Consider the following 10665-nt stretch of genomic DNA (forward strand, 5'->3'; position numbering starts at 1 on the left):
GTCACCGACGTGTTCTGGAACTACCGCTGGAGATCCTGCCCAAGATATCTGGATCAGATAGAATTCGGTCGTGCATGCCATATCAGCCTACGAGGTTCCATGACGGTGTGGCGCGAAGCTCTATTGTTTGTTGGCACCATGGGACATGTCAGCTTCTCGATTTCTATGGTGTAGACAACTTGGAGAAGGTAATAGTGGTTGAGAATGGAGAATCAGTTAGACGAATAGAGCCTTCGAGGAGATGGAGTCAACCAGGTGTTTGGTAACTCTTAGGAGCAGCAATGTCAAGTGGGGGCGGCAACACTGGAGGAATTCAATTTTGGTGGTGCTCCTCGGATACCGAGCCATGACTTTCAGGGTGACAATCAAAGGTCTGGCCTTCATTGGTTGTGCTTCACAATTGCCTTGCTGAAGGAATTATTTTGAGAGCTCGGACTTCTCCAGGGTGAAAATCTAAGATCTTGGATCGGGCAACAATGGTGCTTGTGCACTATTTCTTTCTTGGCGGCGTTGTTTTTGGAGAACTTTTATGTTTTTCGGTTGTTGTATTTGGTGGTGATTTGTGTATGGCTGCTGAGAGAAGTCGGTCGCTGTGGCGGGACCTTTGTTTTTTTCCTTTTTTTTGGTTGTATGCATCCTGGATGTCGTTGCGACATCTTGTAGGTGCAGAGATTCGGTGGATATTAATATATTCCCTTTAAAAAAATTTCAAGCAAAGTGGCGATGTTTTTCAGTCAAACAAATACTACCAGAAAAGGAGCAAATCCCCCGTGATATATCCCATCGCATACTGACAAGAGGACCCGGGCGACATTTCTTCTCGCGCAAGGCCAACACGAAATGGCAGGCCCGTAAATAGGCCGAAACCCCGATGCCCCTCCCGGGAACCCCGCGAAGTTTCCCACCTCCCCCTCCCCTCCCTCTCCCCTCGTGCGGCCGTCAAACCCCGTCGGCGCCGTCAAACCCAGCGGCTAACGGCGGCGCGAACGACGCTAATCCGAATATATAATCCCCCGCCCCCCGCGGCTGTCCTCCCCACACACCAAGAGCAGGAGGATCACTCCCAGAATCACCGGCTAAGCTTAAGCTCCCTCGTGATCTCAAAAACCATCTTTTTTTCCTCTTTCCACCTCGTGCTTACCGACGGGGTCCCTCCCTGCCATGGAGTCCGTCGGCGTCGCCCCGGCCCCCGCGGCGGTGGCGGTGGCGGAGCAGAAGATGAAGCTTCTCGAGCCGAGGAAGGAGCCCCTCGCCTCCGCCGCCGCCGCCGCCGCCAAGGCGCCGTGCAAGTGGGCGATGAAGAAGAAGCTCGTGGGCGGCGACGCCGGCTACGTGCTCGAGGACGTGCCCCACCTCACCGACTACATGCCCGAGCTCCCGGTGCGTGCCACAGCCCCCGTGCTCCTCTTGCTGTCTCACGTTCCGATCGCCTGGTGCTCTCGTCTGGTTGATTTCCCGTCGCGGGGATCAGCTCGGAGCTGCCAAGTCTCTATGCTTTCCCGGCCCCCTTTTTTGGCGCCCTTCTGTGGATTCTCCGCATCTTTATATTTTTCACGATTTTCCTTGGATTCGAGGATAAACTGATCGCCATGCAGTCCAGCTGCTCCAACAATTTTGGAACATAGGGACATCAATCGATAGATCGATCCCCGAAAACATAGCGATTTTGGAACATAGCGATTTGTTTGCAGATTACAGTTACAGAATCCTTGAACTGAATCGATTGCTCACCTCTTGTTACCGTTGCTGATCTGCAGACGTACCCGAATCCCCTCCAGGACAACCCTGCCTACTCGGTCGTCAAGTAAGAGTTCCCCTCCTTTCTTTGCCCTGCACAGTCCAGTTCCATCCAAACACGCATGTTTCCCGAAGCTGACCTTTCTTCCTGCTCCCACCACGTGTTGTCCATCCCAGGCAGTACTTCGTCAACACGGACGACACCGTCACGCAAAAGGTGAGAAATTTTCTGTGTTATACTTTTGGTCTAACAGAATGCCGAGGTGATCTGGTGAGGCTGACTTTTGTGGGTCGATTGCAGATTGTTGTTCGTAAGAACAGTGCGAGAGGCACCCACTTCCGGCGCGCCGGGCCGCGGCAGAGGGTGTACTTCCAGCCCGACGACGTGAACGCGGCCATCGTCACCTGCGGCGGCCTTTGCCCCGGGCTCAACACGGTCATCCGCGAGCTTGTGTGCGGGTTGTACGACATGTACGGTGTCACCAGTGTTGTTGGCATAGAGGTGAGGACTTCTGGAGTTGCTGCTCTTGTTTGTTCTCCATGTGTAAATTACAATGCTCCGGTTAGTATTTTAGGATTAGCATGGTGCTTTGTTACGATGCTAACGAGGCTATTTAATTGCAGTAACTGATTTTGACTGCTTAGGAAGGTGTGATTTAGAACAAACTGCCTGGGAATACAATATTGACGGTGACACCAATAAGCATTTTCAGCTGTCACCTAATAACATGACGCTGCAATGTTGATAAGCCTGAAACTGTTTAGAAGTGTGTACTTCGGAACAAACTCCCTGAGAATACAATATTGATGGTGACACTAATAAGCATTGTTTGCTGGCACTTAATGACATGGTGTTGTCATTAGCTAGGCCTGAATATAATACTGCTATTTGTCAACCGTTATGTTCACTCTGTTTTTGTTTTCTGAACCTAATTCTGGATGTGCAATATGCAGGGTGGATACAAGGGTTTCTATTCTCGAAACACCGTTACATTGACACCCAAATCAGTGAACGACATCCACAAGAGAGGGGGGACCATTCTTGGAACTTCAAGGGGTGGGCATGACACTGCCAAAATTGTGGATAGTCTTCAGGACCGTGGCATTAACCAGGTCTACATCATTGGAGGTGATGGTACTCAGCAAGGCGCTTCCGTAATTTATGAGGTAACAACATTGCTACTGCAGGAAGGTCTCAATCAAATGCTCAATTCCATGTCTCACATACAACTGCTTAAACTTAATTTCAGGAAGTCCGTAGACGGGGCCTCAAATGTGCAGTGGTCGGTGTCCCAAAGACCATTGATAATGATATTGCGGTACTCCCCTCTTTCCTTTGCCCCTGCATTTATGTACAAGAGTGATTGTTTTCCACACTAGTTGTGATTTTGATGTTGAATTGTCCACACAGGTGATTGACAAATCTTTTGGATTTGACACTGCTGTGGAGGAGGCTCAAAGAGCAATCAACGCTGCTCATGTTGAAGCTGAAAGTGCAGAGAATGGCATTGGTGTCGTGAAGCTAATGGGCCGCAACAGTGGTACGTCTCTTTCCTTGTTACAAACTTGCAGTCACGTTTTAAAGTAATACCCGCTCCTGCATATTCTGAAGGAAAGTGGTTTTAAGTAAATAATAATGAGTTATAAATTATATTGATGCAGGGTTCATCGCAATGTATGCTACTCTAGCTAGTCGTGATGTGGTATGTTGTTATCATCCTATAAGTTCATTACACTAATCAACATAACAGTAATGTCGAGTCGGAGACTGACCACTTTGCTTTGCTTGTTATCTCAGGATTGTTGCTTAATCCCAGAGTCTCCATTCTACCTTGAAGGGAAAGGAGGCCTCCTTGAGTTCGTCGAGAAACGGCTCAAGGATAGTGGTCATATGGTCATTGTGGTGGCCGAGGGTGCTGGCCAAGATCTCATCGCCCAAAGCATGAACTTTGTGGACACTCAGGATGCTTCTGGAAATAAGCTGCTTCTGGATGTTGGCCTTTGGCTATCCCAGAAGATCAAGGTCAGATTCCTGGTCCAAACTTTCCTTTCCCTGTCAATGTGGGGACAAGCAATGCTCTTTATCTCTTTGGCTCATTCAAGTATATTAGCATTCAGTCATGATAGAATTAGCAACAAGCCACTTGTTAGTAGATTGAAAGTTTGAAGCCGAAAGAAAGCCCTGGTCATATTCCACCACTGAATTGCTTGGCTTTCTTCATCATGCAGGATCATTTCAAGAAGAAGACCAACTTCCCCATAACTCTCAAGTACATAGACCCGACATACATGATCCGCGCGGTCCGGTCAAACGCCTCTGACAACGTCTACTGCACCCTGCTTGCGCACAGCGCCCTCCATGGCGCCATGGCAGGATACAGTGGCTTCACCGTCGCGCCCGTGAACGGCAGACATGCTTACATCCCATTCTATGTAAGTACAGCAGGAAACAGTGATCACACCTGAGATCTGTTGGAACTCCTATCAAACCTTATGCTGATAGTCTAAAATTTTGGCTGCAGAGAATCACTGAGAAGCAGAACAAGGTCGTGATCACTGACAGGATGTGGGCGAGGGTGCTGTGCTCGACGAACCAGCCCTGCTTCCTGAGCCACGAGGATGTCGAGAACATGAAGCACGATGACGACGAGCGCCACCACCTGCACAACACGCAGCTCCTCGATGGCTCACCGGCGAAGTGCTCACCCAACTGTAACGGGTCAGCTGGAGCAGAGTGAGAGGCACAAAGCTGTTGGGATGGATATATTGAGCATGTGTAATTATAGCTATTCTTTTTTAACCTTCTCTTGTGAGTTTTTTAGCTTGCCTTGTAGTAGAGACTTCTCCGGAGAATTACTGTATAACTATATATAATAAGGGTTCCACGATGGCAATCTTTGGTGGTAGAAGCTCGATTTTGTAGATTAGAGAATGCTAAGTTTTGGGTTCGAGCTCTTCGCAACAGAAGCTCTTTTGCAACACTTCATCTGAATCCTGGTTTATTATTCACTTGTAAAGAATTGCAAATCACACCCCCCCCCCCCCCCCCCCCCGACCTCTTTAGTGTTTTTATCTATTTATTTGCAATGAAGCAAGCCTTTTATAGACGTGCATTTTCTACACCTGAGCTCATATGCTCATGACGTGAACAGTAAAATAAATAAAATAGAAAAAAACGTACTTTAAAAATGTTTGTTGTGCATGCAAATTTCATCAAGAAATGACGACATTGGTGGAAGGCATGGTAAAAAGAAAATTGATGCTTACTTTCAAATGCATTTTAAAGCTCTGATTTTGTATTTTCTTGCCACGACTTTCACCAATGTGACTTCATAATGCAATTTTGCATGCACAACAAACATTCCTTAAAGTATGTCATAATTTGTTTTTTCAGAATTTTTTGAAATAATATTTTTTCTATTTTATTTATTTTGTTGTTCACACCAGAAGCATATGAGCTCAGGTGTAGAAAGGTAGTATCGGCCTTTTATTCAGTTTTGTTTGAAGCAAGGTTGCTTTCGTTGGAGGTCATTGAACTACACGAGCCCCAAAATAAAATGAAAACATTCTGAATTTATTTTGTGGCAAACTGGGTTGGAATTGTCCGCAAAGGTGGTTTGCTTTAGAGATGCAAATGTTAGTACTTGCAAAGTCAATAAAGACAAAGAGGGTGGTGATTTTCATAAGAAAAAAGTTTCTTTCGCTGGATCATAAGAAAAAAGGTGGCTTGACAAGTCTGCTCTGTCCAAAGAGATTTCTTAATCTGAACCTTGGCTATCACTCCGATCACCTGAATGAATAATAACAATTACAAGGCACTGGATACGAACTGCGGGAACCTCCAATATATAGACCAAATAGTTGTCCAACAAGAGATACACAGAGTAGGATACACACACCCCCTACACAACATAAACATTCACAACACACACTTGAGACAGCTGCTACATGTTGGCTCCAAATCTTCATCGAGTAAAGCTGAAGCTTCAATGAACATTATCGACGCAGCTGCAGGAGCAACAGTGGTGGTAGGTAGTACAGGCACGGCTAACGAAAGCCAGATATGACAACAATTGAGTTAACTCAGAGCCCTGGATCAAGGCACAGGAGCAGGCGAGACAAGCTCTACCCCCTGTACACGCCTGAGGGGTCGGCGTTTTGGACGATCCAGGGGTGCTCCAGAACCTTATGGAGGGGCAGGCGATGCGCTGAATTCTTCACCAGCATCTGCAACAAGCCCAGAACAAACATACCATTTGTAAGACAGAAGTTCAGCACAGGGCATGCCACATAAACTAGAACTATTTCTTGTTGTAATCATGATCAGAAATCAGGTACCTGTGAGATGAGGTCCTTCGCAGCAGGAGACACAAACGGTTTCAACGGGAACTTCAGGTCCACTTTTACTATCCTGTATTTTGGACAAGGCAGTTTGAGAGACAGCAGTTGCTTATAAGGGTGCGAAGGGAGCTAAGTAGAGTTGCATGGATTAGAAACTAAGTGTAATCTCTCAATCATGAAGATTTAAACATGTGATTCAATCAAAATAACTTATGGTGCAATGCTGCAAATGTAGTATCACTGCTGATGCATACACGAAACCATGAACCTAAAAAAAGCATGCCTAGCCGGCCCTGATCAATGCAACTGTGTGTGTTTCATGTAGAAGCACCACCCATAGTTCAAGAGTATGCTTGTAGAGGAAAATGTACAAACGCCCAAAAGACTACTTTGGACAGAAAATATAGGCAAGGCAACGTTTGTAAGAGCATCGAATCAAGAGATGCAAATCGCGAAGGTCATAGTAAAATCAGTTCGTTCATCATGAGTTACCTTCGATATGTCTCGGAGTGTTCTTTGGCTTCAAAAGGTGGGAGCCCATAAAGGAATTCATAACATAGGATGCCCAAGCTCCATATGTCTACATGGTAATCGTGCTCTGTCTTCTCCACTGCAAACATTGCAACAAGTTAGCTACTAGAAATTTGTGGTATTCTATTTCACCACGAATCAGTTGTGACACTGAAGCAAATGAAAAGGAAAGTACCCATTTCAGGAGGCAGATAATCTAAAGTCCCACACATTGTCCTTCTTCGGTTGAAGGTATGAACAGACCAGCCAAAGTCTGCAATCTTCAGCTCTCCCTGTCATGAAAAGCATATACCTATGTAAACACCAGAGAGCATACTGTTCCAGATCATAAAATTCAAAGGAAAGTAGAGCAAATACCTGTACTCCAACTAAAAGGTTTTCCGGTTTAATATCTCGATGTATCACGTGCTTCCCGTGAAGATAGATGAGGGCACGGGCCAATGATGCAATGTACTGAAAAGAAAAACAAGGGAAGTTCAGATATATTACTTTTGAATAGTGGGTAGATGATACATTTACCACGAACACATTCAGAGCATATACTTACAGTTGCCGAGCGTCTTTCAGAAAAATGCTTGCATCTCTGCAACTCCTTGTACAGCTCTCCTTTTGCGGCATGTTCCAAGATTAGGTAAACACGGGTCTGCAAAATGGATATGGAACTGATGATCAGACGAGGGTCAAATGAAAGCAATAATGATTCTCCGTTTGGCCAATCTGTACCTGATCATAAAAATACCCATATAGGCGAAGAATATTGGGGTGTCTAAGGTGACTCTGTATCTCCACTTCGCGCCGTAACTGATGCTCCACCTGGGATTGTTTTAGTTGGCTCTTGAAAAGAACTTTCAAAGCCACAATATGACTACTCTGTTTCCATGGAAAGAAACTAGTGTAAGACTTCGTTGATTACTCGAGTATTAACAATTCCACTCCTGCCATCTGAGTGTATATAACACCAAACAACCAATTTCTACTACTATGAAGGAAAAGTATTCATGAAACTCATAACTTTCTATGCATGGCATCAAAATTTCTGCAAAGGAGCTAGACACTTACAAACAAAAGTCAAAAGTAGAGAAAAGAGATGGTAGATATAATAAGCTTCTGGACTGAGTTGGCAGTTGTAAAGAACTTTCAAAGACACAATCTGACTACTCTGTTTATATGGAAAGAAAATATTGTAAGACTTCGTTGATTACTCGAGTATTAACAATTCCAGACTCCTGCTATCTTCAGTATATATAACACCAAACAACCAATTTGTACTAATGAATGAAAAGTGTCCGTGAAACTTAACTTACTACGCATAGACATTTAATAGGGAAAACAGATGGTAGATACAATAAGCTTCTGGACTCAGAACATATGCAATGTAGATGACAGTGTCATTCAATGCTATATTTAGTAGCTGAACAAATAGATCTGAGCTCTAATTACTAAACATTAGCTATACTTGTTATCTAATCAGCTTGGCGAAACATAAATTCCTTCACTCGAATTAAGATACTGGATTATTTGAGATTAGCTATAGAGTAGTTACCCTCTTTTCTCTGGCCAAGTAGACATGGCCAAACTTGCCCCTCCCAAGTGCCTTCCCAACGTCAAAGTCAGACAACACCCACCGCTTCTCCACCTGAGAATGCTGCGAAGGCTGCAGAGAGGCAACAAAGATACACCATTATTGTTCAACTTCACCGGAAGAGCAGTACTATTATACTCATGAAGCCCAGGTTGACCAAACAATATATTACCCACAAGATGCATCTTTTAACCATGTACAGTATAAACCATCACAAGAAGCTGGTAATTTAGGGCCGCCCAGATGGAGAGGAAAACTAAGGATATGCCAAAAATCGATGGGTTTGTTCACTTTACTGAGCCCAAAATATAATCTTGGGCCAACCAAGAAGGGAATAGGACCCGGACCATTTCAACGCCTGACATCAGCTAGCAAACCCTAACCACCAACCCACCCAAAAACGCCAGGGGGAAGCAGAACAGAACAAATCGCCAACTAAATCCGGCGCTAGAGCACGAGCACACAGCCGCCCCAGGAACAACTGGGCGCCGATCCGGCGTCGAATCCCAAGAATCCGCCGGTGCGCGCCCCCGACGGGAGCGCCGAGATCGCGCGCACGAGACGCGGAGATGAGATCCGGGAAGGGGAGGCGGGGAGGGGCGAGGCGAGCACGCGTACCTTCTCCTCGCTGCGCGAATCGGTGGAGATCGCCATGGCTGGCCGTCCGCGGAGCGGAGGAGCGGAGGGGGGCGCAGGGGGAGGAGCGGCCGGGCGGGGCAGGGCGGGTTTGGAATTGGGGAAAGATCCGGATCGCAGATTTTGGAGGTTTAAAGGCTCTTGGAGAGGCAGAGGCAGCGGCAGCGGCCTCAACGGTCGGATTATTTTGCCCTGCTGGCCTGGCCGAGTGCGTGCGTGCCACTCACGTGCGCGGTCGAGAGCCGTTCGGTTGCGTTGACAGAGGTTAGAATGGGCTTTGGGCTCGGCCCCGTAGTTGAGAAACTGAAAACGGGTTCGTGCGCAATTTGTCGTGGATGGGCTGAGTTGCTGGGCCTCATTGCTTTTGGAAAATCAAAACACCTCGGAATTTGCACGCTTTCTTGTGGCTGATCTTCAACAGCAAAGTTTTAGCCCGAGATAACCTGTCCAAGGGTCGCCATGTGGATGCCCCTTACTTGTGTGTTCTGTAATGAAAAAAAGAAGAAGAATATGTTGGGTATCTATTCTTTGATTGTGTTGTTGCTTCTAACGTGGGGAAGATCATCAAGGAGGTTTTGGACATTTCGGTCCCATCCATACTCTTGGATCACCTTTCAAAGCATTGGAAAAATAACAAAAATGATGTTTTGAATGCTGCCTCTCATGGACCATGCGAAATGATCTTGTTTTCGGGGAAGGGGTTGGCGGAGTCTAAAGTGCGCCCTGGATCGAGTGAGGTCGCTACTGCATCAATGGAAGGTACTATGTGCCAATGCTCATGGTGCACTCCTACTTCACTCCCTGATGCTCCTCGATCATCGTCGTGGAGAGCTTGTAAGGATAGCTTAGTTTTGAACCTCTCTGAAGTGGCGACTACTGAGCATAAGGCGACAACTCAACTTAGGGACTTCTTTGCATTTCAAGCGGTCTAGATTTAGGTTGTTTATGTTGTTTCCCCTTGTTGTTATGTTGTTTTCCCATGTTGTTGTATTGTTTGCTCTGGTTATTTGTAGTGTGTGTTCTTGACTGGAGTTATGTTTGTCGCAGCTGCTTCCATGTTTGTGGTCGAGCGTTGTGTAGCGATCCTTGTTGGATGTTTACCTCACTTCAATAAAAGTTGGGGCGGGGGGATCCCTATTTCTCAAGAAAAGGAAGATGTTGAGCCTTAATGATGACTATGTTGTACTGTGGTACAAAATTTTTAGTCTCATATCAAACATCGTTATTGTTGTCAAAACAATAATCAAAGGTCTTTTTCCGCGTCAGCAAAATAATAATCAAAACATATTAGTTACCATCCAGGTGAGTATTTGTGTGGACGCTTGCGATAGTCTCTTTCCTCACGTAGCTGTGCTATACGGTTGCTACAGGTCATAACGTTGGTCGGGGCGCGGGGCCAAGGAGGCCGCTCTCGCAAACTAGTCAAAAGGGCGTCTCGCAACATGCAAAATATTTGATGTGACGACATGACAAGCTTCACTATGGCGTCACTTGCCGCTTCGTATTCCACACGGTCAAGTTGATCAGTCGGCTGAATGAATGTATCGATTATGTTGCTAGTCCAGTCTCGAACCAAAAACTATGTGCACGCGACATGATGAAGTTTCGAGCGTACTACTGCTCAAAGAAGTACCGAGTGCAAGCCACTCGATGTAGATCTGTTCTGCTAACGGATGTTGAAACCTTGACTCATCAAGGACATCAAGTCGCATAAGATATCTTCCATGGTAGTGGTTGCTTTTGTCAAGAAGGTCAAATATCCAAATGTGCATACTTGGTTCTTGAGAGAAGGTTTGGTAGACGTTCCTCAAATGGGTACTGACTAGCGACACTCGATT

General features: G+C 45.9%; 2 protein-coding genes across 2 annotated transcripts; one reads left to right on the forward strand and one right to left on the reverse strand.

Moving 5' to 3' along the window:
- The first annotated feature begins 940 nt into the window (after positions 1–940).
- Positions 941–4767, forward strand: LOC123068905 (ATP-dependent 6-phosphofructokinase 6). The gene is made up of 11 exons (XM_044491599.1): positions 941–1380; positions 1758–1804; positions 1915–1954; positions 2039–2239; positions 2692–2904; positions 2988–3056; positions 3149–3278; positions 3400–3440; positions 3536–3760; positions 3967–4170; positions 4260–4767. Exons 1-11 carry the CDS (start codon positions 1162–1164, stop codon positions 4473–4475), a joined length of 1605 nt encoding a protein of 534 aa, XP_044347534.1. The 5' UTR covers positions 941–1161; the 3' UTR covers positions 4476–4767.
- A 789-nt stretch (positions 4768–5556) lies between these two features.
- Positions 5557–9026, reverse strand: LOC123068906 (serine/threonine-protein kinase Aurora-2). The gene is made up of 9 exons (XM_044491600.1): positions 8810–9026; positions 8153–8263; positions 7333–7479; positions 7157–7252; positions 6967–7062; positions 6785–6881; positions 6571–6688; positions 6076–6148; positions 5557–5964 (listed from the first exon to the last, which is right to left on the reverse strand). The coding sequence occupies exons 1-9, from the start codon at positions 8843–8845 to the stop codon at positions 5863–5865; spliced, it is 876 nt and encodes a 291-aa protein (XP_044347535.1). The 5' UTR covers positions 8846–9026; the 3' UTR covers positions 5557–5862.
- Between the last annotated feature and the right edge of the window lie 1639 nt (positions 9027–10665).

Source organism: Triticum aestivum, chromosome 3B (assembly GCF_018294505.1).
Source record: "Triticum aestivum cultivar Chinese Spring chromosome 3B, IWGSC CS RefSeq v2.1, whole genome shotgun sequence".
Lineage (NCBI taxonomy): Eukaryota > Viridiplantae > Streptophyta > Magnoliopsida > Poales > Poaceae > Triticum > Triticum aestivum.